The sequence below is a fragment of the Galendromus occidentalis genome, unplaced genomic scaffold (assembly GCF_000255335.2).
Source record: "Galendromus occidentalis unplaced genomic scaffold, Mocc_1.1 scf7180000077475, whole genome shotgun sequence".
Classification (NCBI taxonomy): domain Eukaryota; kingdom Metazoa; phylum Arthropoda; class Arachnida; order Mesostigmata; family Phytoseiidae; genus Galendromus; species Galendromus occidentalis.
Window position 1 is genome coordinate 1,726,666 of NW_003805463.1, and position 23,492 is coordinate 1,750,157.

At 51.3% G+C, this 23,492-nt stretch overlaps 3 protein-coding genes across 3 annotated transcripts; 1 reads left to right on the plus strand and 2 right to left on the minus strand.

Annotated features, from left to right (window-relative positions):
• The first annotated feature begins 1,080 nt into the window (after positions 1-1,080).
• On the plus strand, positions 1,081-5,660 carry LOC114828302 (uncharacterized). Its single transcript, XM_029111899.1, has 6 exons — positions 1,081-1,337; positions 3,276-3,439; positions 3,521-4,015; positions 4,599-4,735; positions 4,822-5,015; positions 5,138-5,660. Exons 1-6 carry the CDS (start codon positions 1,081-1,083, stop codon positions 5,658-5,660), a joined length of 1,770 nt encoding a protein of 589 aa, XP_028967732.1.
• Positions 5,661-6,691: 1,031 nt separating this feature from the next.
• LOC100902996 (aromatic-L-amino-acid decarboxylase) lies at positions 6,692-13,122 on the minus strand. The gene is made up of 14 exons (XM_029111902.1): positions 13,040-13,122; positions 10,029-10,280; positions 9,742-9,897; positions 9,539-9,621; positions 9,339-9,452; positions 9,184-9,235; positions 9,000-9,070; positions 8,746-8,880; positions 8,511-8,654; positions 8,199-8,428; positions 7,991-8,081; positions 7,713-7,913; positions 7,440-7,625; positions 6,692-7,280 (listed from the first exon to the last, which is right to left on the minus strand). Exons 1-14 carry the CDS (start codon positions 13,041-13,043, stop codon positions 7,044-7,046), a joined length of 1,956 nt encoding a protein of 651 aa, XP_028967735.1. The 5' UTR covers positions 13,044-13,122; the 3' UTR covers positions 6,692-7,043.
• A 5,750-nt stretch (positions 13,123-18,872) lies between these two features.
• On the minus strand, positions 18,873-21,759 carry Med (Smad/Smad4 homolog Medea). Its single transcript, XM_003744950.1, has 9 exons — positions 21,593-21,759; positions 21,357-21,492; positions 20,880-21,239; positions 20,239-20,379; positions 19,936-20,043; positions 19,698-19,810; positions 19,527-19,610; positions 19,307-19,415; positions 18,873-19,229 (listed from the first exon to the last, which is right to left on the minus strand). The coding sequence occupies exons 1-9, from the start codon at positions 21,757-21,759 to the stop codon at positions 18,873-18,875; spliced, it is 1,575 nt and encodes a 524-aa protein (XP_003744998.1).
• Positions 21,760-23,492: the final 1,733 nt, after the last annotated feature.

Here is a 23,492-nt window from a genome sequence, read left to right on the forward strand (position 1 = left end):
TAGCTGATCACGGATCCGTGGATTTTCGGACGACGATCTGTCCGGCGGTCGGAACGCGAGCCCGATTATTCATTTGAAAAGTTCAATGGTCGAGATTCGAGCTCATTCCTCTACGAGATCTGATCGAAATTCCACCTCATCGCTCGATGAGACATGCTAATGAGAAGCGGGGCCCGAAGATGGATTTGTCCTCCTTAAGAAATGTCTTGCCCGAGATACCCCACAGGATGTTCCGAATTTGTTCCAAATATTCCGATCGATAGTGCATCGTATGTACTACTCACGCGCGATAAGGGGTCACGCTGATCAATGGCGAAAGTTTGCTCTTTCTCACGACAACCTCTCTCCCAATGGGGGTATTAAACCTAGTGCGGAACCCTGGCCACCGGAACGTGACCACGGGCTTCACGGAGTCCGTAGATACTTATTCAGGTCAGTCGCCTCCCAATGTTCAACGGTGGACCCCGTAGTGGTTTGTGATCTCGAAGCAGACTTCGAAGATGCGTTTCCGGATGTTTGCCAAGTTCCTCAAGTCATGTTCGTGACTCTAGTATTCCTTCCGATAGCCTCTTGTCAACCTCTCTCCCCACGAGATAGGAGGATAGTTCGCGCCAAAATTCACGGGAAACCGTGTAGAGTCGAGGAGAAGACTGATCTGAGTTGACGGAGGATTATCTTTCCAGATTACGACCGAGTGACTAATGTGAGCGATCATGCAGGCACTTCAGCCTACACTGTGACGGAAGAAGATTTCGGTCTGGTCGCGCTATTCAGCAGAATATCGGAAGAACTCTGGAACTTATGGAGTATCCTCGTGGATCGCAGTGATATTTATTCCATGGTGTTCAAAGGACTCGCAATCGGTCTGATCATCGGTGCCTTCCGAAAAATCGTGGACAAAGTTTTCAACGAAGAGGATATCCGACAGCCCGCCGAAGAGTAATTAGAGATTTGTGTGAGTGAAATACACGACGCGGGAAATTACGACTCAGTAAAGACAAAGTGATCAGGTCACCGACCAAGTCCCCTGCCTGTATGGACTCGCGACTTTATTCGCAACATAAACAGCATCGCCTCAAGATGGGTGTAACAAGGATTGTGGAGGTTGTTCGCGATTGCCCGTGGGTCAAACCCTTATTCCTACGAGTGGCATTGTCCATCATCATACTGCTTTACATAATAACGGGAGCTGCGATATTCGTCGTCATAATGGCTCCACCGGAGAGAGAAGTTCCCGATCAAGACAAAATGGCACGCATCAGGAATGACACCTCGAAGCTCCTCGTGACCGAATTGCAGCTCGAGGACGTTGAGAGGGCTTCCCAGATCGTCTATAAGTAAGTTCACTGTCTTTCTTCAGATATGAAGGGGAGGAATTCAATGTTCGGTTGGTTGGTTGGTCGCTCGCTTGCTTGGCAGTCATACCAGGATGCGCACCGGAAGTCCCCGCATATCCGAGCTGCAGCAGAAGGATTCGCTCGGAGCAAGGCTAGTAGCCACCGGGAGAGACTTCGAGTGAGACGGGAGGAATCGAAAGATATTTCGAAGATTGCCTCATCGATGATGAACCGATGCGTGAGCCCGGAGAGCTCGGTCGCATCGGTCTCTTCATGCATGCTCTGACGTAGTCTCGGTCTTCTCTTGCGCTCGCAAGAGTAAGATCACCGAGATGCTCTTGTCCATCAGCCTGCTGGAGCCTCGAACGGGTAGCTGCGTCCGAAGTTCATTCGAGTTTTTCCACTTGAGGATTTTGATTGCCGAATCCAGACTTCGTTAAGCAAAGTCTTCCGCGCCTTGGAGAGGTCCCAGGATGATCCCGGCCCCCAAGAGCGCACTCGGGGAGCGCTAGTGGTCACGCTCAAACTCGAGGATGTGGAGGATGCGCTTGGGTCAGGCCAGATCCGCGCTATGGCCCGAGTCGGATATCTTCGTTCGGTATGCTCTTTGGGGCTCGAACGAACCTCGCAAGCGACGATCGATGTTCGCGAGTTTCTCATCTTGCTTTTCTTCCCCATACGGCTGTACGATCATTCTTCTCGCCGAAGGTTTTGTTCCCGGAGGAACGGCATTCACCAGGAGCTCAGAATCGTATCTTGGATGCCCAAAAACTCACGTCGACTATCGGAATGGCTGATCTAGAGGGGGGCATCGACTTTGCATTCCGGGAGCACTGACTAGAGATCCACAAATAGATATTGGTGGAAGAAGTCTCGGACCAGATTCCGCCTTTCTGCGAGACCTGAATGCCCAAGCACCAAATGAGGTACGAGAGACTTTCCCATGCGGACCGGATACTCTGCGCGTGAGGTCATTGGCTTTGATGTTCATTCTCGGCGTATGTTCTTTCAATTGAAGCACATGTGATGCGTCCCACCTTCTCGGTTCTCTGCTACTGGAAAAAATATTCGGCTTACGCTTGCGAATCGCGTTCGAGCCTCGTATGGGACGCGTTGCCTCGAACATCGCTCCAGTAAGTCGGGACTTTTCTCGATGCAGATGAGCTTTCGATGAGCCTCAACTCTTGCCCCACTGAAGCTACTTTAAGCGAGATCCATTAATCTCTGATGCCTAATGACTTTGCTCCTCTGGATATCGAGATGCAAATGAATACGTCATTTCCCGTGTTGTATGAATGAAGCCGATCGGGTTGAGACTACTGCATTGAGGCCAGAATGTTTTCTCGGTCCTGATCATGGGCTCGACTCCAGCGACTTAGTTTTGGGAATATTCACTTGAGCGATCCCTCTGATTGAGAGAGGAAGCGATATGGGAGAGACTTGAGCCATGTGCCGGAGAAGAACGGACTATCGAATCATCGAACGAAAATGTGGTCGCATGGTTCATACCAGGACGTGCGGCTCAAAACTTGCGACGGCTGCGATGTTCGTGCTCTAGCCTGCGGCGGGTTGCCAGTGCCGTCCAACCATTATCGGATCAAAATCGTGCATCATTCCCAAAGCCCAAACGTGAACATTGCGTGCATGCTCCGAGGCGACCGACCCACTTTTTTCATCAAATCTCGCTTCAGGACATCGGACTGGAGTGTTCTATTTCTCTCACCAAGTAAGCGGGTCCGCCTGCCTGGGGCCGGCTCGTATCCATATCAAAACGTTTCCCCGAACTCCGAACCGCTTCCGACGGGAATCCGTAGGGAAAGTGGGAATCCGTGGGGAAGAAAAATTACTTAAACATTTGATTTTCGGGTGTGGGAGAGCGAATCTGATTCGGTAGACGGTTTTTCATCGCAAGTGAGTCTCATGCTTCTCTTTTCGTAGGTTCCTGTTAACATACGAGCGTGAAATAGATCGGACGCGGGTCATGAGTCCGGTCGACGAGCTGTTCCAAAATTCTCATAGCGCGGAGGCGCTGCATCGACAATACCGGGGAGACAACTTCGAGAACTCGCTCTACTTTACCCTCTCGCTTATAACAGCTACAGGTAGGAAACTCGACCACTTTTTCGGAAATATGTCGGAATTAGAAAAGAAAGGAAAAAATCAGAACGGAATTTCTTCTGCAGCCTCTGGGAATTTGCTTCGCTTGCCCGACGCAACTCAGTTCGTGGTAATCCTGTACACGGCCATTGGAATTCCTCTGCTGTTGGTCTGGATTTGCCTCATGGGCCGGTCGATGGCACAGTTCTGGATAATGCTGTGTCTTCACTCGTGTTGCTGCGGCATGTCGTTAGTCGAACGGGCGGATGTATCGATTTTCCGGAGGCTCTTCAACAGAATCAGCCGGAAACGCTGCGTAACTCCGGAGATGATGGCTTGTGGCAAAAGAAAAGTGTCGACACCGTCATCGTCGCCGATTTCGATCATAGACGATCTTGTCGATTCGGAGCGCAACGTTCTGGTCCAGCCCGAAAATTTCGACGAGTATTTCAGACTAGTCCGTGGGGATCTGTTCATGCCGGTGTGGACTCTCAGCCTCTTCTTCCTTCTCTACTCCATCTTCGGAGCTACATTCGGAGCTGTCACTCATGACGTATCTTTCATGACAGCGTTCTTCTATGGTGAGTTCAATCATCTGTCTTGTACGGATGATACCCGAAGGTTCTTTTTTATGGCACCCGTACCTCTATACGGACGGATCTTCTTCTAATGCTCGAGATGACGATGGCGTACCTGAGCCTAGAAGGTCGATTGCTTCGGAAACACGGCTGAATAAACATTGACCCCACCGTGGATGACATTATCCGCGGTCTTTACGTGATCCGGTGGCAAATGCCCTCATTTTGGGCCGGGCCTCCCCGCCGAGTAGAGCGAGAAAACCGCAGCCGCCAGTAAACTCCGACGAGCTCCGCTTGAAATGGGGGCAGGTGGTCCTTGACCCGGAGTAACGAACCAAAAACTAAGTAAAAGGAATTCAGCCTCGAATACGATCACTCATGTATGAGTATGCTCACATACCCATCGCTGAATTGAAGCCTCCCGTCCCCATACGCCTTCCCGATTCGTTTTTCGAACAGATATCACCAATAACTATTACAAGCTTGAATCATCCATCAAAGCCGCCCGTACAAACAAGGACCCTGTGAGATCCACTTCCGGATCGATGAAATCGACTGGCGAAACGAAACTGAGTTACGATTTCAGGTTATCTGATCTTCACGACGATCGGAGGAATCACTCCCAATCTCGGTCTGACAACCTCTCCGATGAGCCATCTTACTCGCTTCGGTGGGGATGACGTTTTCACCTTTATCATCGTTCAGCAGGATCGTGCCGCTAAGGTGAGCGTCGGAAACTTATTCGCTGAGTGGAACGAGCCGGGCGGGTGGGAGAGGATGCATGACTGATTTTTGAATCATCGTTCCAGGTCATTTGGATGCTCTACTTCCTTATCGGATACATGATTCTTTCCGGTATCGTCTACATGGTCTACCTTTACCTCACCTGGCGCTGCACGTTCTGTCGCAAATCGGCTGAGCAATCGTCCGGAGCATCCTCTCTGGATATGAGGAGAAATTCAGACAAATCCTTGACACCTGTAGAGGTAATCCCGAGCCGAAGGTGAGCCGCCGGGATCTAGGGCGGGGTCTGAAGCCCGTGTTTGTCGCTCATGTCGCTCTTGCCCCTGAGTTTTCTCTGTTATAGCCCGATTCCAGACCTTACACATATCTTTGATCTTGCAGAGCCTCAACCCCTGGACATGTGCTGATGGGTAAAAAAATGGTAGAGTCCCGCCGAAGTTCAGCAATCACTCTCCAACAGACGACTATCGAGATGACTACGCCAGAAATCGAGGAGGAACTGAGGACTTTAGCCGAAGAAGACGAAGAAACAAAATCCAACTCCTCGGATTCTGGTATCTCCAAAACCGGGTCTGAGAGAATGGTCGAGGAGGACCGTCAGACAGTTCGCTCGGTACGAAGTGGTAAAGGAAGCAGCGGAAAAAGCTCCACGAAGAGCGGCGGCGCCATCAGCGTGCGTTCGAAGCTTAGCGCCGGGAGACAGCACGACAGTATCGAGGAAGATATCAGAGATGAGGAAGAGCCTGAAGGAATGATGGAAATCGACGACGACAAAGATCCAGACGATCAGAAAAATGGAGACAGTGTAAAGGAAGGCGGGCATGAGGATAATGAGGGGAGTGATGCGCCTGCGGAGGCACGACATCAGACCGACGAGGTTCCCGGAAAAGATCAGGATTCGTGATGGCGGCTCCTGGGACGCAGACTGGTCCACAAAAGAACAAAATCAACGGTCGGCGTCGCGACTGGAGCTGACAAAGAAGGTGACTAGAGAAACGTCGACCTCGAAGGACAGCGAACGACATATCTCCAGCCTTAGTCTATCATCGAGAACCCAGCAAACGTCAGACGAGCAGAAATATCGCCGGATCCTTCAAAACGAGAAGAGATATGTTCGAGTTTCACATTCCTACTCGATGATGAACTTCATATTTCCTCCCAGTGACGGATGATATTCCCAGGATGAATAGAGATCTGCGGTGGACCAATATTTATTTCATTCGATTCGTCTGTCTGCTGGAGGCGAAATTCAAACACTGAATCGAACTCTGAATAATCAATATCGTTGTGCGCTTCAAGTCAACTATGCTCCCGGTAACAGTACTGTGTGTCCGAGTGAGCCTTAAGCGCATCTCCAGATGAAACTCAGGATCAAACCATACCCACGACGCTAGGTTTGCTCCATGCGAAATCTCTCACTACTCCATATGATAACTCCGAGCTCACATTGAAGTGAGTGAGGATGACGCGTCGGAATAATTCACTTCCTGAATTCATTATTCGTTGAGAGAGAGAGAGAGCGGTCCTACAGAATGTGTTTTGAACGAGAGAAACAGGACTAGAGGAACAACATCAATATTTTGCCTCGCAGCTAAGCAACTACCTTTGTGTATACCTAATTATTAATGGATGTTTCCCGAGTACACACATGCGAGCTTCATGGTCATCCACAAGATCCCCGCATCGGGACCTTGTATCTTATGGTTGAAGTAAAAGGGGAGAGACTTCAAGAGAGGAGGGACTTCAATAACTTGGAAGGAGCTACGGAATCATCCGTGAGGAGCGACTCGGATCGTAGTCACGATGAAAAGCGGATGTCGGACGTAGGGGCTTGATGGTTCGGAAGCGCAGCAAGTGCATCGATGTTCTAGCTTTGGAGGGCTACAATTCAGATCCGAGAAAAGTCGCTCTCTCAAAAACCTCCTCAAGACGACCTCATGTGCATCTCTCCGATTGGGGAAGGTCCGCGGGACGATTCCATCAGATGATGTACTAATCAGAATCAATAAACGAGTAATTATTCAATAATTAAGGAGTACTCATTTGAAATGGATTTAAATTCCCACAGAATTTCACGTGTCATTCTGGATACAATCACGGGGCGCCGCGTGAACCTCTCCCACAGAAATTCCACACAACCGTGGAGAGAGGTTCTGATCGATGGCCGATAAGTTTTCACCGCGCCCTCCGAAACATACGGGAACCCTAGCCAACACAATCTGGGCCCTGGCTAGAGATCAATTTTATTGACAGCTAGATCGCATGCTCTGCAACGGGAGGGTTTGACCTAAACCGCATTAATGTTCTGGAGCTTCTCGGCTGAAGATGACATTTTCTTCGCTGCGTCCCCAGAGTCTTCCGCTTTACCGCTCTCGTTATCGGATAGCGCTCGAACAATCTTCGGGTTATAGAGCTTTGGGTCCGACACCATGCGAACAAAGAACGATCTCTTGTATCTGAGCGAGTGTCGCTTTTTGTCGAGAAGGAAGACCTCGTCTGGCTCTGCTGCCTCGTATTCAGTCTCCTGGAAGCAGGGAACACACTAACACGAGGAAAAAATAGAATGCCCACTCAGCCCCAGGACACAGACCCTATCCAGCCGGGACCGTCGGAGTCGTCGGGGCAATGCTCCGATCGGGAGGCGGAATTCCACAATGTGATATAAGTGAGGTCCAGAACCCACCTCGAGGAGTTCGGTTGTCGTTTGACTGATGACATCCCAAGCGTATCCGATGTCCTCATCCGTGGCGTTCTGGGCACACACACAGAAGCGGATGACGAATCGATTGTGGAGCGAAGCGGGGACCATGTGAAGTTTTCCGCTGGCATTGATAATGGTCAACAATTTCTTATTCAGAGCGTTGCTCCCCTGTAAATTCGATGCTCAGCTGTTTATCCTCAATCAGCGATTTGATTCAACGTTTCTTGGCACGCTATGCACGGTGCGGGCTCTCACCTTCAAGCGGAAACAAACCAGCGAGAGAATGACTTCATTGCAAACCTCGAAGCGATCGTCATGGCGGACCAAGCATTCGAATTTCTTGGCTAAACGAACATGATCGCGAATGTACCTTTGCAAACCCTCAACTCCATATCGACGAATCACGAACCAGAGTTTTAGGGATCGGAAGCGTCGGCTCAGAGGTATACCCCAATGCTGCAAGAAGAGCACTCTCCATTGTACTTATATTAATGCACCGAGTCTGAATCCGGAATCTAGAGTTATCAACTAACCCTGTAGTCTATGGCTTTATCGGAATAGCTGTGTTGTAGATATAGTGGATCCACAACGAGCGCTTCAGTCAATTTGAAGCGATCTTTGACCCTAGGAGAGAGAATATTTCAAGAAGGGATCCAATCAGAATGTACATATATCGGAGCGAGGACAACCCTCGACATACTTCCTCAAATAATATCATGACGGAGATAGAGGAAAACTAACCACATTGTGGAGCAGTCGAAGTTGACCAGCATCCACTTGTTAGGGTTCGTGTTGAAAGACATGGCGTGCTCAATGCCGTCAGTAAGGTGTTGGAACTCGGGGCATATGAACGCGGAACCCGCGAAAGCGGCATCCACGTGTAACCAGATTTCCTCCTGTTTGCAAATGGGCCCGATTTCGTCCAACGGATCGAAGGAACAACAAGACGTGGTTCCCAGGGTTGTCGAAACCTTCGAAACAAGCCTCGTTTTTGAAATCAAGAAACTCCCGAGCCCCTGTGCGTCGCCTCCGATTGCGAAACTCTGTACTTACGAAGAAAGGGATCGACCCGGCAGCTTTATCTTCTTTGATCGCTCTGGCTAGTACGTTCCCTCGCAATCGATTTGTAGGATCAGTATCGAGAATACGGAGCTTCACGAAGCCGATGCGAGCGGCTTTCTCAACGCAAGAATGCGACTGCGAAAGGATAATGCATTCCTGTGTTAGTTCAAGTCCACAGAGTGCGGCTATAGCCCAGCTGTGCAGCAAAGCGACTAAAGAATCGTACCTCAGTCGAGCAGTACGCCATCAACTTTGGAAGTATGGCATAGTCATCTAGGCTCGGGTACTTGAGTTTCGCTTTCTTGATAGCGTCGTAGCGAGCGGCTAATAGAGAAACCAAGACACATTCGGAGGCCGAAGTCTGAAACGGAAAATGCGTTCCGGAAATTCACGTCGAATCTGATGGCGAGGACCGAACTCACAGAGAACCGAAAAGCTTCGCTCTGTCGCTGTATTCGTTACTCTTGCTCGAAACCTCACCTGGATTACACCTCCGCCTTTGCTATCCCCATGAAGACACAGGAACTCCTCCGGCAAGCCGATCATCTTGCCTGGGGAAAATTTCTTGCTATCGATGGCTCTCAGGAGGGAGAATCCTATCCCATGATTTATCCGAGTCTGATCTCCGAAATCATTCTACTTTAATTTCTCCATCATTACAAACCCAACCAATCGAGCATGATGATTTCCAGCTCGGTGCAAACAGGACTGGCAGCCTCGGGGAATAAGAAGTAAGATGAGAAAGCTCCCCCATGTGAGGCTCGGAGTGCATTCGCGAGCCGATTTGTGAATCTCTCGGGGAAAACAAAAATTCCATACCCAGCTAAAGCCGACGCAACCGATCGCATCGGAAACCATGTCTGCCAGGATTGATGGGTAGCTATTCCCGGCGGGGAAATACGCATGGAATCTGGGATGTTGCCAGTGGGTGACCTGCGGAAGATTCGGAGTTTTAAGGTACCTGATCACGAGTCGCTGTAAGCGGTCACCGGAAATCCAGAAACCGATCCCGAGCTTACTCCGGGCATTATGAATTTCTCAAAGTCGGCCATGATGATGTCCCAATCCTCCGGTTTTTGAGGGGCCTTCCGCGGCAACAAATCTTGAACGAGACAGAAGTATCGTAGTAAGCTCGCTGTACGTGAACGATCGCAGAAAGGGCTGGAATGAAGAGGTCGGGAGAAGTTCAGAAGGCGTAGGCTGTACCTTCGTGAAGACCAACCTTTGAGGTAACCGGGCTCACATTTCGGTGTGACCCTCCGCTGACCTATGTTTTCGAGGTATTCGGCGATGTAATCGACCATATCCCGACCTTTCAATCTGAACTCTTCTGTGTCCATTCCGTATCTCGTGTCTTCGCCGCGTCCATATCCATCGGCTGGAAAGATCGAATACGACATTGTTCTCGATTAGGTATCTAGCGACTTGGGCGGAACGACGATCGAAGGGGCGGGACCTATCGAGGAAAGTCGAGGCGTCGGGTCACGGAGGGGGAATACAAGAACTCACAGAGGACAGGTCGGTGGTGCGGCGACTGATTGAGTTTTCTCGGTGTGTTTGGACAGAGATTTGAACAATGTTGAGGGGATTGTTGCGGACTGTTGTTTTCCGAGGATTTGGGAAGCAGCTTCTGAACCCACGAAAGGTTCATACTTTCGACGTCGTCCTCTTCCTCTGACTGTTCGGAAGGGATTTGGAGGCGGGTCCGTGCCGATCGCGAGTTTCGAAAAACTTGACGTCGGTCGAACTTCCTGGAATCACCTGTGAAGTGGAAACTCTATGGAGGACCAGCGCGTGACCGTAGCACAGATGTCCAAGTTGAGGCGGATTGCCAGTACCAATATTTCGAGGAAAAAAAGAGGAAATATCGAGCTGGGAAGGTTTCTGGGGGACAAGGGGGAGGGGAGCGAATCTCTGATTGGAATGTGCTCTTCTCGGAATGGTATACGACGAGGAAGTATACTTGAAACCAATCCGTCTACCATGCAGTAAATGCTTTAAGGGAAAAGTTCAAGACTCGTGCGGGCCGCGTGCTCCATGGGGGATGCGGTATGAAACATCGTCGAGAAGCGGCGGGCTTCAGGCTCTCCTTCTGACCGATTTCCGCAGGTGGTTCAAGTCACATATTCTCAAGTCCTAGGACACGGCCGCCGAGACGATTTCTGCCAACGGAGCGCATCTCGAATGAGGATCAATGCCAATTTCTGCTCCGTTATGGACTTTGATTTCCGACAGACTTCATATCCCCGATTTAATCGGGATGATGTCATTAACCAGCTCCCAGATGACGGCATTGAGACCTTCCGGGAGTGTGCTCAGCGAGCGGGAAACCCTCGTCCGCGAAGCGGTGTTTGATATCGAGCCGCTCTCGGAATCTTGAGTTTCTCTGCTCCGGTTACGACAAAAAACTGAAATACTTCGTTCGACGATATTTCACGATCTGACGCTAGAGTTTCCAATTCGGAGCGGTCCCCGTGATCGCGTCTGTGTAGGTACGTGGTACCTTCCATGACGTTTTTACTCCCTAGGGCTGCCGCGGTCGCCTCCAAATTAGATCCACTCGCGTAAAAATCGCTTTCTTCAAGCTCGGGAGAGAAGTTTCCACAACGGGTCTCTGCCATTGCACACAAGGTCCTAAAAACATCTAACGCCTCAGCTGCTCCGATTGCGGCGCCTCCGCGCTGCAAGATCTGAGGAACGCGATGAAATCATCTTTACTGGGGAATCGACATTTCGTTAGCGAATCAGCTCTGGTGGGGCCTCGAGCGGGCTCCCTTTTGATCTATACCCTCGATGGGAATACACTGGCACCAAGCGGACCTTGTGGAGCCGCGGACCCTCCGAAGAGGGGAAGAGAATGACCTCGGTCCGCGAGGAGAGCCGCAGCGTTTCCTCATACGGCTGTGTTTGTAATAACTCGTACCAGCATTGCCATTCGGAGTTTCTGTCCATTGCTGCAATCGACCCACCCATGATTAGACCCGAGATCCTAGGAGAGAGCTCGACCCTGGACCAACGTGATCGGGAGAGCTCAGGATAGCCAAATACAGTCGTGGTTGCTCAACGATGGGAGAAAGGGATAGCGGTCATACGATGTACATTCCTGAAGTTCGAGCCCGTCGGAGGCGCCGCCTATGACGCTCAAATGTTCATGAGCACCTTCATCCACGGGCCTCATTTATAGATATTAGCGAATTCTTCCGCCTGAATGACGCTTCCACTGGGCCGTTATTCCTCTCAATGTTCGAATCGCCAATCTCGAGCAGCGGTGTTTTTATTCCAGCTCAATTTTCGCTTGAGGATCGCGGATAAGTCTGCGAACACAGGCTGATATGAGTCTCGGCGAGCTATTCTCGGCTGTGTGGTGCAGGTCGCGAGCAACATATCGGCGTTTACTTTTGTTTTGTTCGCAGCGGAGCAGCGGATCACGAAACGGCGTGTTCTTGCGACTGTGTGCGAGCGACCCTGTGGAAAATCTCCACCTTTCCCATCTATATCGGAATAAAGTGACGGTCCTCTTGAGCGCCGAGAGTCTTCTCTAAGTGAGTCGGGAAATTCTTCGAATTTCGGTAATCTCTTCTCTCGATAGCAGTTCCCTCGAAGAGTCCGTCAGCTGCTCCACGGAGCCGACTATGACGTGCCACGTGATCTTAACACGGAGAACGAACTTCTCCACGAAGCGCTCGACAGAGAGTCTGCTGAGCGAGAGCGAACAAGCCGACTGGCCCGCCTGCCAGCCAGCCAGCCTCTTTCGTCTGACGTTCGCAATGAAAAGAATTCCTTCCATATTAATAATACGGCGGGCTTTTGGCCTCATATTGACGCTCTTCTGCCACGCTCAGCGGGATCTCGGAGACGCTCTCGAGTTCGCCTTTCCAGCAGGCACTCGTCAGAACAACTGACTAGCGAGTCATCTTAGCTGCCTTTCACTGGCGCTGTGAATCGTCGATTCGCGATCGAAGAATTCGAATGCAATTATTTCATGGGGTCATTGGTGTCAGGATTCTCTCCCGGAATTAATAGTCTGCACGAAATCAGGATGCATCCGCCAGACAGAGCCGGAGAGATCTGGCTCATAGAAACCCGATCGTGAGCACAGTGACGACCGCCTCGCAGTCGTTCACCTACTTGCCTCCGTATACATAGTTTATGTTGAACCGATCAGTCTTGTAGGTTCGAAGATATTCGTCGCCGATGATCGAATTATCCCTAGCCACCTCGAACTGTTCTGACCCAAGCTGCACTCTGAGGCTATCTCTTTTTCCCTGAATCTAATATGGATCTCCATCCACAGCAGGAAAGGTAGAAATGCTCCTCCTGAGGAATTTCCTGAGTCCAGAAGTGTTGATGCCTGATCTTGTTCTCGCCTCCCTTGTCCTCTTACGGGGCTCAAAATTACGTCCCGTTGAAGACATTCTAAAATCTTTCGATTCAGTCATGCTCTTCCGAGAGCGACACTGGGCTGGACGTCGGGTCTTCGTCGACGACTCACTCCGAAGTTCGCCGGCGGGAGCACTCACCCATGATTGTTGGGATTCCCAGTCGCCTCGACGCGGGAATCGATCGGAAGCTAGCGAGCCGTGCACTCAAGAACGGCTTCCGAGCGTTCTGCCCGAAGGCAATCGTCTCAGCAGCAAAGGCTTTGTAAACAACTGAGTTCCTCATGGTTCACATAGAGCAGGTGATATTCGCGCCACAGCATTTCAGCGCGGACTTTCAGGAAGTGACATCATCGGGTTCAGAAGGTTACGTTTCGCTTGTCCAAATACGAAGATAAAGTAAAGTGTACGGCTCTGTCTCGGCCGGAGAGGGGAGTCCAAGTTCTCGTACTTACGTATTCTAGCTTGCGGCTACACGCAGAGTTCCGATCGGTCGCTCAGACACGTTTAGCGAGCGGACGCTTGAGGAAAGAGGTTCGCGATGCTGAAGACACTCGAAGCTCGCCTTTTCCTAAGCGTAGGCTGGTGATAGATCGCTAGAGGCGTTCTTAGCCGCGAACGGATGCCGAAGCTTCGACGAAGAGCAGGAGGAACCCATGAAGTTCGCTGAGCGGGAGAGAACTGCTGTGGGAAAGGAACCTCCCTCCCCAAGCCTGATTCTGGACCCCAGGAAAGATCGGACTGGCAGGCAGGCAGTCAGTCAAACAGGCGGACAGGCGGGCTCGCGGGCGGGCGAACGCACAGGCGGGTACGACTGCAGACGGCCAGCGAGCCCCGTTCCCTCACTTTTCCCCTCAGCTTGCCGACAAGAGATGAAAAGACGCCAAATTTGAATGTCGAGAAGGGGACTCTTTCCCTTTTCCATCCTCACCTGTCGAGGTCTGTCCCATCGGCCCGCCAGCATGACATATATGGTCCTTAATATGAAGTTCTTCTCTGACAGCAAGCCGGCACGACGAGGCGGCAGCTCTCCTCTCGTGCGTCGTTCGCTCGAGCCTGATTTTATGGTAGGGTGGGACGAGTCCAGCTTTCCCGATCTCTCGACGCACGGAAGCTCTCCTTTGAATAAATTCACGGCTCCAGAACCTAATCAAAGTATCTGCTGTATATGTGACAATCATGAATGATTGCGGACGAAGTGGACGAATGGATGGCATGATACAATACAAACGATTCGAAGCTCCTCTTCACAAAAGCTCGAATTTGGCATGTTCCGGCATTCTTGGATGGAAATCAAAGGGCCACACGGATTGCGCGTCGAGCCGCTACGGGGAAATGTTCGCGTCGTTAGAACTCTGAGGCTCAGATGGACGTTCATTGAGTTCCGGAGTGCGAGTCTCTAGACGACGTGTACACTCGAGAGACGAGTGAGCTCTTGGCGGTTCCTCGGCGCATCGGATGAGCATCAATTGTAATTCTATCGACTCACTCGCGTCGTCAATTTCGGCTCAGGACGAGCAGTCCACTCGATTTTTCTATTCCTATGCTAGGACGCTCATCTTTGTCGAAGACGTCAGAGGGGTTCCCACTTAGATGTACCGATTATGCCGAATCGCGGAACATCAGAAAAGACATAGTCGGAACCCAATCAAGTTCGACGTCGACCGTCGGCATGCCTCGTCGTGGGACCTTCTTATCGGGGAGCACCGTACAAAGAGAATGCCGAACAAAAAGAAGTCGGCGCGGACGTGTGCTTTCAAACGAAATCAATTAGAACTCACAGAGGAGCGTAATTGCTTGTCAAGTGGGGGAACGAGTTTGACCCTTCGACCCAACTGGCGATCATCCCCCAAAAATAGAGGTTCTGCGCCAATAACTGGCTTCCTCGACAAAATTCTGTTTCCCCATCGAGAATCGGGGTAAGATCGAATTGATCCGAGTGGGAGCGAGAACATCAGATAAAGCCGACCAGTTCCGTAATTCGGCAGCAGGATTTGACGCATCTTTCAGAACCTTAATACGTGACGCGACTCCGGACTCGCCTCCAACGGCTTTCTTTCCTCCACAATGGGATCAAACCGGTAAGCCATCGGATCTTCCAGATGATCGCTTATCAATCTACCCTCTCTCGTAAGGCTCCAGTCGGTCCTCCAACAGCTATTCATATGCTAAGTGCATCTGGATTCGTCAAGTACAGAAATCAGACGCCCGTTCTGAAACTTCGCTCTCCCACTCAGTTTGATGGAGCGAGTTTCCCTGTACTCGAGAGCCTCCTCTCTCAAGTTTTCTTCCTCGAGCTGCCTTGGGGAATGGTTCGACTCCCGGGGGAGACTACATATAAACATAGCGGAACAGCTGAGTAGCTGGTAAATCCCGCGCCCAGCCTCTCAGGGAACGATCATCGTCGGTTTGAGAATATGTTTGGCGTATTATGTTTCACGGCTCATCTTCGACCAAATACCCGGATTTGATGGATTGTCTTTTCAATGTATCTCACAAATTCTACAGAAGGCAACGGAAGAAGCAGAAGTCAACGACGCTTTAAACAAGCTGGATCTCGATACCGCCGACAGATCTCTGACCAACTCTATGACTAAAGCTCGGCAGTTCAGGCACTTTGCCATAATTGCCTATGGCCGCTTTTTTCGACGCTTCTCCATCGAAAATACCAATTACCTAAGATTAACCGCGCCTGAAGCGCCTTTTCGAGTCACCAAGACGCTTAATTCCGGGATTTTTGGCCAACAGGGTCTACGAACGGATTTGGCGATGAATGGAGTCGGTGAACCCAAGCTCCAGGAGCACATCCTGCTTCCTATAGAATCCGATGGTCCGCCTAGACGTCGATTTTTTGGAGTGATGTAAAATGATACCTACCAGACCACCCTCGACTACTGAGCGATGGAACTCCGGACAATCACGTAAATTCCTCATCAACATTCGATCTGCCTATCACGCCTGTTTTGCCTAGTTTCGTGGCCTATTCTAAGATATTCCAGTGCCTTTTCGCGTGCCCGGCATTTTTGAGTGCCTGAAGTTCCGAGCTCTGTTTATGACAGCATCTCTCAGTGAGCAGAAACCGATGAGATGAACGAAAAAATGGTTCACCCAGGAAAGCAAGCGACGAAGTCCAGCTCAGTCTCAGGAAGACTCGATAGGCTTGACAGCAAGCGAGAGCAGAATACGGAGGTACGCGGGATCTCAGACGATAGAGCCTGCGATCGAAGCATACGGTAGAACCTGGTTGTAACGGACCGGATATAGTATAGGACACTCGGCCCTCCGACGGACCGAATCCTCCGTCCCGGGCACGCCTATGGGATCTCCAATATCAGAAGACTCGGACCCTATAACGGACTTTCGGATCAAGCAGACTGATTCCCAGGCGCCGTTCCCATCTCCTCCCATGCGAGGAAGGATTTGGAACGGATAGCCTATGGAACGATTTGCCAGGTTCCTCGCCTCCATGCGAGCCGTGAGGTTGGCTGCAGCTATGCTTCCGACGATTTCCACATTCCTTTCCGATTCAGAACCAATCTCTGAATGAAACGGACCATTCCCGCCGCTTCCTCCAGATCCATGATAAGTTTCAACGAGGTTCTACACTACCCGACTCCGAAGCTATTCGGATTTCGGCTTTTAGCGTAGGGACTCGAGGAGCTCCAACGGTGCTCAGCTCAGGAATTCAGAGGACCCTGCAGAGCGTGAAGCGGAGACTTATGGTGTCGTCATAGACTGCCGGAACGCGTTCGACCTGGAAGCACGACAACGGATGGTCGACGCTTCCAAGAGGGCTATGTCCAACAAGCCGCCGCGATCGAATCACAGGGCGAGCTACCGAGGAATACGAATCCAGCCGATGGGTACCTGTTCAAAAGAACACATCGAGAAAGTGTGCTGCAAGACGGTGTCATATGGGACAGATTAGGGAAAACGGGAGGACACGAAAACTGGGAAACGGGAAAGCGGGAAAACAAGGAGGGGTGGAAAGAAGGCAGCGGAGAGCCGGTTAAACGCGAAAGCGGGAGAGCGGAAACACGGGGTAGCAGGAAAACGACGAAGCGGGGACAGGATAAAGCAAGGGAAGCGGGATTATGTGGGAGCGGCTGAAGTGGGGAAGCGGGAAAACCGAGAGCGGGGGCAGCGGGAAAACCGAGAGCGGGGGAAGTGGAAACAGGGGCAGCGGATTGACAAGGAAGCAGGAACTTGGGAGAACGGGGTATCGGAAAATTGCGATACGGGAATCGAGGGAGGATGGAGAGTGAGAGGGAAACGGGATTCCGGAGCGACCGGTGGAAACGCGAAAAAAAGAGAGGAAGAGCCGGGAGGGAAACGGGAAATTTTCTATGAGGCGAAAATAAGGACGAGACATAAATTAGGGATACACCGACGGCGAGCGCACCCTCATCCAGTGCCTCCGGAGCTAGCGCATGTGTATACAGTGTCTAGCGGCGGCCGGGAACGTGAGTATGGCAAACTCTATGGTCCGTCCTGACGGCCTTGCTTGGTCATCGTGGAACGCAGGTGGATAATTGGTCTGGCTAAGACGGTGTAGGACCCTCGCGCCGGACGCTCGCGGTCCGTGCTGCTGGTGAGGTAGCTAAGCTGGCAGAGAAAACCGAGTTCTCTATATAAGGAGCTTGAAAATCGTTTCATTGTTCAGCCGGCCGCCATCGAATCGCTGGGGGTCATAGGGAAGTCCTCAGAGGCCTTCCTTCGGGGCTTGGAGAATCGTACCGCATTGACATTAGGGGATAAGAGAGCCGAAGAGCTTCTTCTGCAGAGGGTATGCATTGAGCTGCAGATGGGCAATGCCACAGCGAGCCTCGAATCACTATCGAATGCCGACGGCCTCGCTGGTAATGGTAATTAATTAATTATGACTTACATGTATGCCTTGTTTCCGCGACATGAGTTTTTGGAACGAATGATACTAATAATACATCGTATATGTCTATGATCATAATCATAATACTTCATCGTGGGCTATTTTCCATGCCGGGACCGATCCCGCATCTGGAACTGTTTCGACTCCATTCTTCGAATGCTCCATTAGAACAGAATCCGCACGGAGCCTCTCATTGTTTCGATCGGCGCTGCTTGAGGCATCCTAGGTGACGAAATCTTCAACATGGCAGAAACGCAAACTCTCTTTCGGTTTCCATCCGTAATCTTCTTTCTGATGGATGGGCGCAGAGTGTGAGTAGGTCACCGTACTCCTTCGCTCAGATTCTCGCGGAGGCATTGTTGAATTCTTTCGCTGAGACACCGCTTGTCGGATTTCCTCTATGCCAGAAGGACGCGCTCCGAAGAAAAAGGGCCTGTGATCGATTAAGAAGACCCGGTCGATGTCATGGCTCGGGGAAGCTATTCCGATCCGTAATGTCATGAAGCATCATGGACGACAGGTAACGCGCGCATACTGGGGAAAACTCCAACGATGAGAACGTTCTTGGGAATATCGGACTCAATCATTCGTTCATCCCAGTGCTCTGTCCTAGGAAGCGAATCGATGTGCAGATTCCCAAACTGCATCTACCGCTTTTTGTCCCAGGGATTACCAGGGATGAGAAATAGTCCATACGGACATGATCAGAAGAGGCGAGCCGTCCAGATCATAGACATTTGAGTGAATGCATCTCGGCATGTGAGATCGTATTATTCCCGAAGAACTACGATGCAATGATTATCGGGGCGACTCACAGAAACTGCTGAATGACCCGTATAGTGCTCGAACTTGAAATATCACAGTTGAACTTCTCGAAGATCAACGCGACCCCACTCGTGGCGAGGGACCGATACTTGTTCCGTTTAAGGAGAACCAGCTCCGAATTCGACCAAGAATACTTTACTCAGGTTGTCTACGAACGAAAATATTCATCCAAAATCCGAGATACATATTTTACAAAAATAGCGGAAGCGTGTACATTCTCGCTCACTCAACTGGAATTGAAAATTTCCAAATGTACAGAAACTATTCGCCTTGACCGGGGGATCGCGGTATACTATGCAGAACTTCGTCGAGCAGCTGCAGGGCTCGATGCAGGTGCAGCTCTATCCAGCAAGGAGTTTGTTTGATTGAAGCCCGGGGATAATCGGGTCCCCATCCCTTGACGAAACTGAGTCTTAAAATGCAGAGACGTCGCAGATCATCTACACCGATGCCAGCTGCCGCTGACAATGAGATCGCAGGTGCTAGACCACCCCCTTGACCCGGGGCGACCGGTCCGCCTATATGGCCTGCCACGACGGCTGCTTGAGCTGCTGCGGCTGCCTGCGCCGTTTGTGCTTGAGCTTGCATTTGGGAATGGCACTGCGCCAGATCAAAAACCTGCAAGAGAAGTTCCGTGTTCCTCAGTGTTCATTCGCCATAGGCTCATTCGTGAAGGATGAAAATCGTGGGCTCACCTTGATGTATGCATACGGGTAAATTTTGTGCACTGCGTCTCCAGGCTGTCGACCGGCTTCCCTATCTAAATAATAGCTTTGGACAAAGACTGAGTGGTCCGATAAGCATCTGTAAGGGAGAAAGGAACGAGTCAAATCCTGGGAGAGTGTATAGAGCATAGAGAATTCGTCTGAACTTGCGGAGAGACTGTCTCGAGTACAAGATATTCCATCAACTCACCTGAGCCAGACATCGCCCTCGCCTTTTACATCGAGCTGGACTCCTTTGCCGATGTGTAGACGAGCTCGCTCAGATAACTCACTCCTGGAAAATAGATCGAAAAACGCAGGGAATTCGAGCCGATCTGTCTCGTACCACCAAGTGCTACAATAGGCAGGGATCTTGTCTCACCTTCGGACGTTTGACAAAGCTCCGAGGCAAAACCTGCTGCCGCCGGACGGATCCACGTAACCATCCACGATCACATAGCTATACGCGGAGGGGACTTTGAAGGTCTCGCCAACCTGGAAACGAATCGAGACGATATGAAGTTTGTTTCCGGTGACGGATTCATCTCCATGAGCGAAGGCCAAGCGCACTGAAGGGGTAGATCGCCGCAATCCCTCTGAGTAGCAAAATTTTGATTTACCTGTTGGTCCTGTTCGAAATACGCGATGCTGCACCAGAACTCGGGGGCGGGCTGACTACTTAAGAGGACAGGTGGAACAATTTCAGTCGCGGGTGCGGAAGTTTGGCCCTGAAAGGCGGGATGAACCTGAATCTCGATTGAAAATTGTCTAGATCTCCACATCGCAGGTTGCGGATGTTATCTGATTTGGATTTCTCGACTGCACCATGACTGGGGATCGGGCGATGGAGCTGTGAATGAGCAGGCAGCCGGCCCAAGCCGCCTCTCAATAGGCTTCAAGAGTTTCCGAGAGTCATGCTTTACCTGCCAAAATTGTCTCGCCTCTTCTCCTATGTACTGCAGAGTACTGCCACCCGGGGCGGCATTCCCTGGCCCAGGAGGTCCGTTCCAGGCACCATTCGAGTAACCTGGTCCAGTCGGGGATACTCTAGCTTCGGCCTGCCCCTGAAAATGAAGCTGTCAGTCTCCAGGCATGTCGCATCTCGTCGATGTGCTTCCGCCGTGAACCTTGACATTCAGCGTTCGCCCAAATACAGTGAACCCTTGTCTTTTGCGGTTCCGGGCCGTACCGCGAAAAACGAATTTCCGCGGGTCCGGGGAACCTCCTCCCAGTATACCCCCAGCTGGGGTCGTTCGCGAGTATGGATTCTTGCGAAGCCGGAGGATTCTCTCCTGAACATAGAACAGTGCGATTCGTTCACAGGATGACTTCACTCGAGTCTTCACAAATCTGAGGATTTCGGTCGTGACGTCGACTTTCTCCTCCTTCAGATTGAACTCCGACTGCTTTTCTGAAGATGATCTGATCCCTCGACCGGTGGCATGAGAATCCACCGGCAATCGAGGGAGATCCGGTATTTCCACAAGGAACAATCAATACATGGTGATTCCGAGAGCAGGGGAAGTGGAACACATGTACATCAGGATAGCGTTTGCAAACTTACCCCGACGAGGAAGGGGTTTTGCCGGTTTTGGGGTGCCGCATGGTACCCGCCCGAGTTTGCACCGCCTGAAGAAGTGTAGTATTCGTTTTTGACGATCCCGTCGTCGTGGCCGCTGTGACTCACGACAGACGATTCAGGGGGAGCAGCCGAGGTGCTTGGCACTTGTAGAGAAAGGGACGACAGGTCTATCCCCGGTGAGACCACCCTTTCGTAGTGATAAGGATTCACGCACACGGAGTCACACTTCAGGTCGAAGGCGAATTGACAATATTTCACGTGTTTCAGCTCGTTCTTGTGTAAATCTGGCCATCGCCATATGCGAGCGTAGACGACATGTGGAAAACCCTTTCGACCAGCAACCTGAAACACGATTCACATTAAGAAGGCTCCACATATGCTCATATGGCAGCTCTGATTTTCGGATTGCGAGTATCTTCGGGTGTCCGGCTGTGTTCACGGTATTAGAGAGCTCCTCACCTGTAACCTGCCGTCGAGAGTCCTCTGAATGGTGACGCATTTCGATGGATGAGCACCGTTGGTGGTGATCGCCGTGATGAGTGAATCCAACTCGTCCCTTTTTTCCTTCAGTTTTTTCACCAGTGACTCAATTGCTCTGCGAAGGTGAAGACGGAACTTGCTCAGATGCGGAGCCGGCACAGATGAAATTCAAATACATTGAGGAATCAAGGGGCTAGAATAGAAGGCAGAAATACCTTTTCGCGAAGCTCTCGCTTTCGCCACCTTGTCGATGACACATCAAGCTGTGAACTATCGAGAGACAAGCATCGGCGGATGTCGGAGCTGGAGCTCCGGCGACTGACGACGGAGCCGATTGCGCACCCACCCCAGGTGGAGCACCCATCGGCGGCGGAGGGTCCATTCTGAGACGCGCGGAATCGGCTCAGAGGAGATTCCCGCTGCCATTCCTGGATTCACTCAGATCTGAACGCATGCTCAGCGATTCATCTGACCTTATCCCCTATCTTGACATGAAGCGGGGCACAAAACGCTCAGAGGAGAAAACTCTCTCCGCGGTGAAGGTCTCGCCCAACTCCTGACTGCGGCTGAGAGAATACCGCGGAGGTATGAGGGGTGCGAGTGGGGACTTGTTGTGGTCACGACCCTCACAGAGCAACCTCTGGAGTCTCGAGACTCGACTTGATCGACGAGTGGAAGCTATCCTTCATGGCGAACCGTGTGTAACAAGTGGGGAGTTAGTTTGTTGTCTGTCTAGCTCGCAGGAGGAGACCACTGTGAGATTCGTCTGGCGGACGATCGGTATGAGCAGCGCGTCGGAAGGGGAAGGGCTAGTAAACAGTGTGCTCTGAGCGACGCTGCGCGATGACGATGACAGCCGGGGAAACAGAACAGAGAAGCGATTCGATCTCTGCAGTGTGTACATCCCATGCGTGTGCATCTTCGTCCCTCCGCGAGACAATTATATTACGCTCATCTATCCACTGCCACTGTCAAAGGAATGCGCTCCGCACGGAGCGCTCGGGATCGCAGCTTTCTTCTTATGGCGCAGGGGTTCAGGAATCATCGATGAGAAACGTACCTTGCGACTCGACGTCAGAAATTACGCCCACGCGAATATTGAGCCGGACAATGGTCTCGGCGTACAAAGCTATCTGTCATTAAGATTGACCTCATGAGTGCGTTGGAGTCTACCGAGCATGTGAAGAATTCGCGAGTGTCCCGAGAGCGTGAGGATCATCGACCGAAGTAGCCGATCTCTTCTCAGGAGGGCTACAAATGCTAAGCTGAGGTCTGCTAGAATTTATTACTTCTGCATTCAAGCAAGGGCACATGGTCAGGGCTCTGAATGCCTCTCGGATCCCGACATCATCTGGGAGGATTTTTCTCGCTCCTCAGTCTCTCAACGAGTTCTCTGAACTGTTGTCGATCGATCTGGTCGCTGTGTCGCTGCTCCTCGCCATAGTTTCTCGTCTCATCCGATGCGCTCAAGGGACCCGTGAACAGGAATTCTGAATTTCGCGCGTGGTCTCGTTCCACGGAAGCCCTCAGATGTGGAGTCACAACACGACGTTTCGATGTCGGTCCGGGGACTTTTCCGAAAAGCCGAAATGAGTCCGGGTATTTGATCCGGAAGAACGGCGAGCTCCGTCTCGGACAGCAGCCACCGACCGTTTCGCTCGTCGCGGTTCCTGGTAGTTCCGAAGGTAATCGAGCATCTGTGATCGAGGGTTGTGGTCTGCCGTGCGGGCAGAACCAGTAGAGTTTGCTCGTCGTGCAGAGTCTCGCCCGTCGCCGCTCTTCTCTGGTGAACTCATCAAACTGGTGATAGGAGTCGGTGAAGGAATGGTTCGATGATTCATGCTTTGACTCACTTTGTTGTTGTCTCATCTGTTGTGTTGTTCGAGGGGAACGACTTAAAAACTGCCGGGTACAGGATTTTGAGCCCCTCGAACACTCACGCCGAATCCGCCTTCTGGTGGCTCGGGAGAGACTTTCGGATGGCAGTAGAATCGAACGGGCGAAAGAGCCGCCAGAACCTTGTATAAGGCATAATCGACGGGATATGGACAAATGGTGTCATCCATGAGAGTAGAATTCTTCGTGTCGTGGCAAAAAGAGCCCACGAAGCAATAG

Bases quoted from the DNA above. Each gene is read 5' to 3' on its own strand.
- LOC100902996 (XM_029111902.1), bottom strand. The intron at 8,082-8,198 runs GTTAGTTTTCCT...TCTCTCTCCTAG, and splicing joins TTCGACTGCTCCACAATGTG to GGTCAAAGATCGCTTCAAAT. The intron at 7,626-7,712 runs GTGAGAGCCCGC...TCGAATTTACAG, and splicing joins TGGTTTGTTTCCGCTTGAAG to GGGAGCAACGCTCTGAATAA.
- Med (XM_003744950.1), bottom strand. From the start codon at position 21,759: ATGGACCCTCCGCCGCCGATGGGTGCTCCACCTGGGGTGGGTGCGCAA. The intron at 19,811-19,935 runs GTAAATCAAAAT...ATTCGTTTCCAG, and splicing joins ATTTCGAACAGGACCAACAG to GTTGGCGAGACCTTCAAAGT. The intron at 19,416-19,526 runs GTGAGTTGATGG...TCTCCCTTACAG, and splicing joins GAGGGCGATGTCTGGCTCAG to ATGCTTATCGGACCACTCAG.
- LOC114828302 (XM_029111899.1), top strand. From the start codon at position 1,081: ATGGGTGTAACAAGGATTGTGGAGGTTGTTCGCGATTGCCCGTGGGTC. The intron at 4,016-4,598 runs GTGAGTTCAATC...TTACGATTTCAG, and splicing joins CATGACAGCGTTCTTCTATG to GTTATCTGATCTTCACGACG. The intron at 5,016-5,137 runs GTGAGCCGCCGG...TTGATCTTGCAG, and splicing joins GAGGTAATCCCGAGCCGAAG to AGCCTCAACCCCTGGACATG.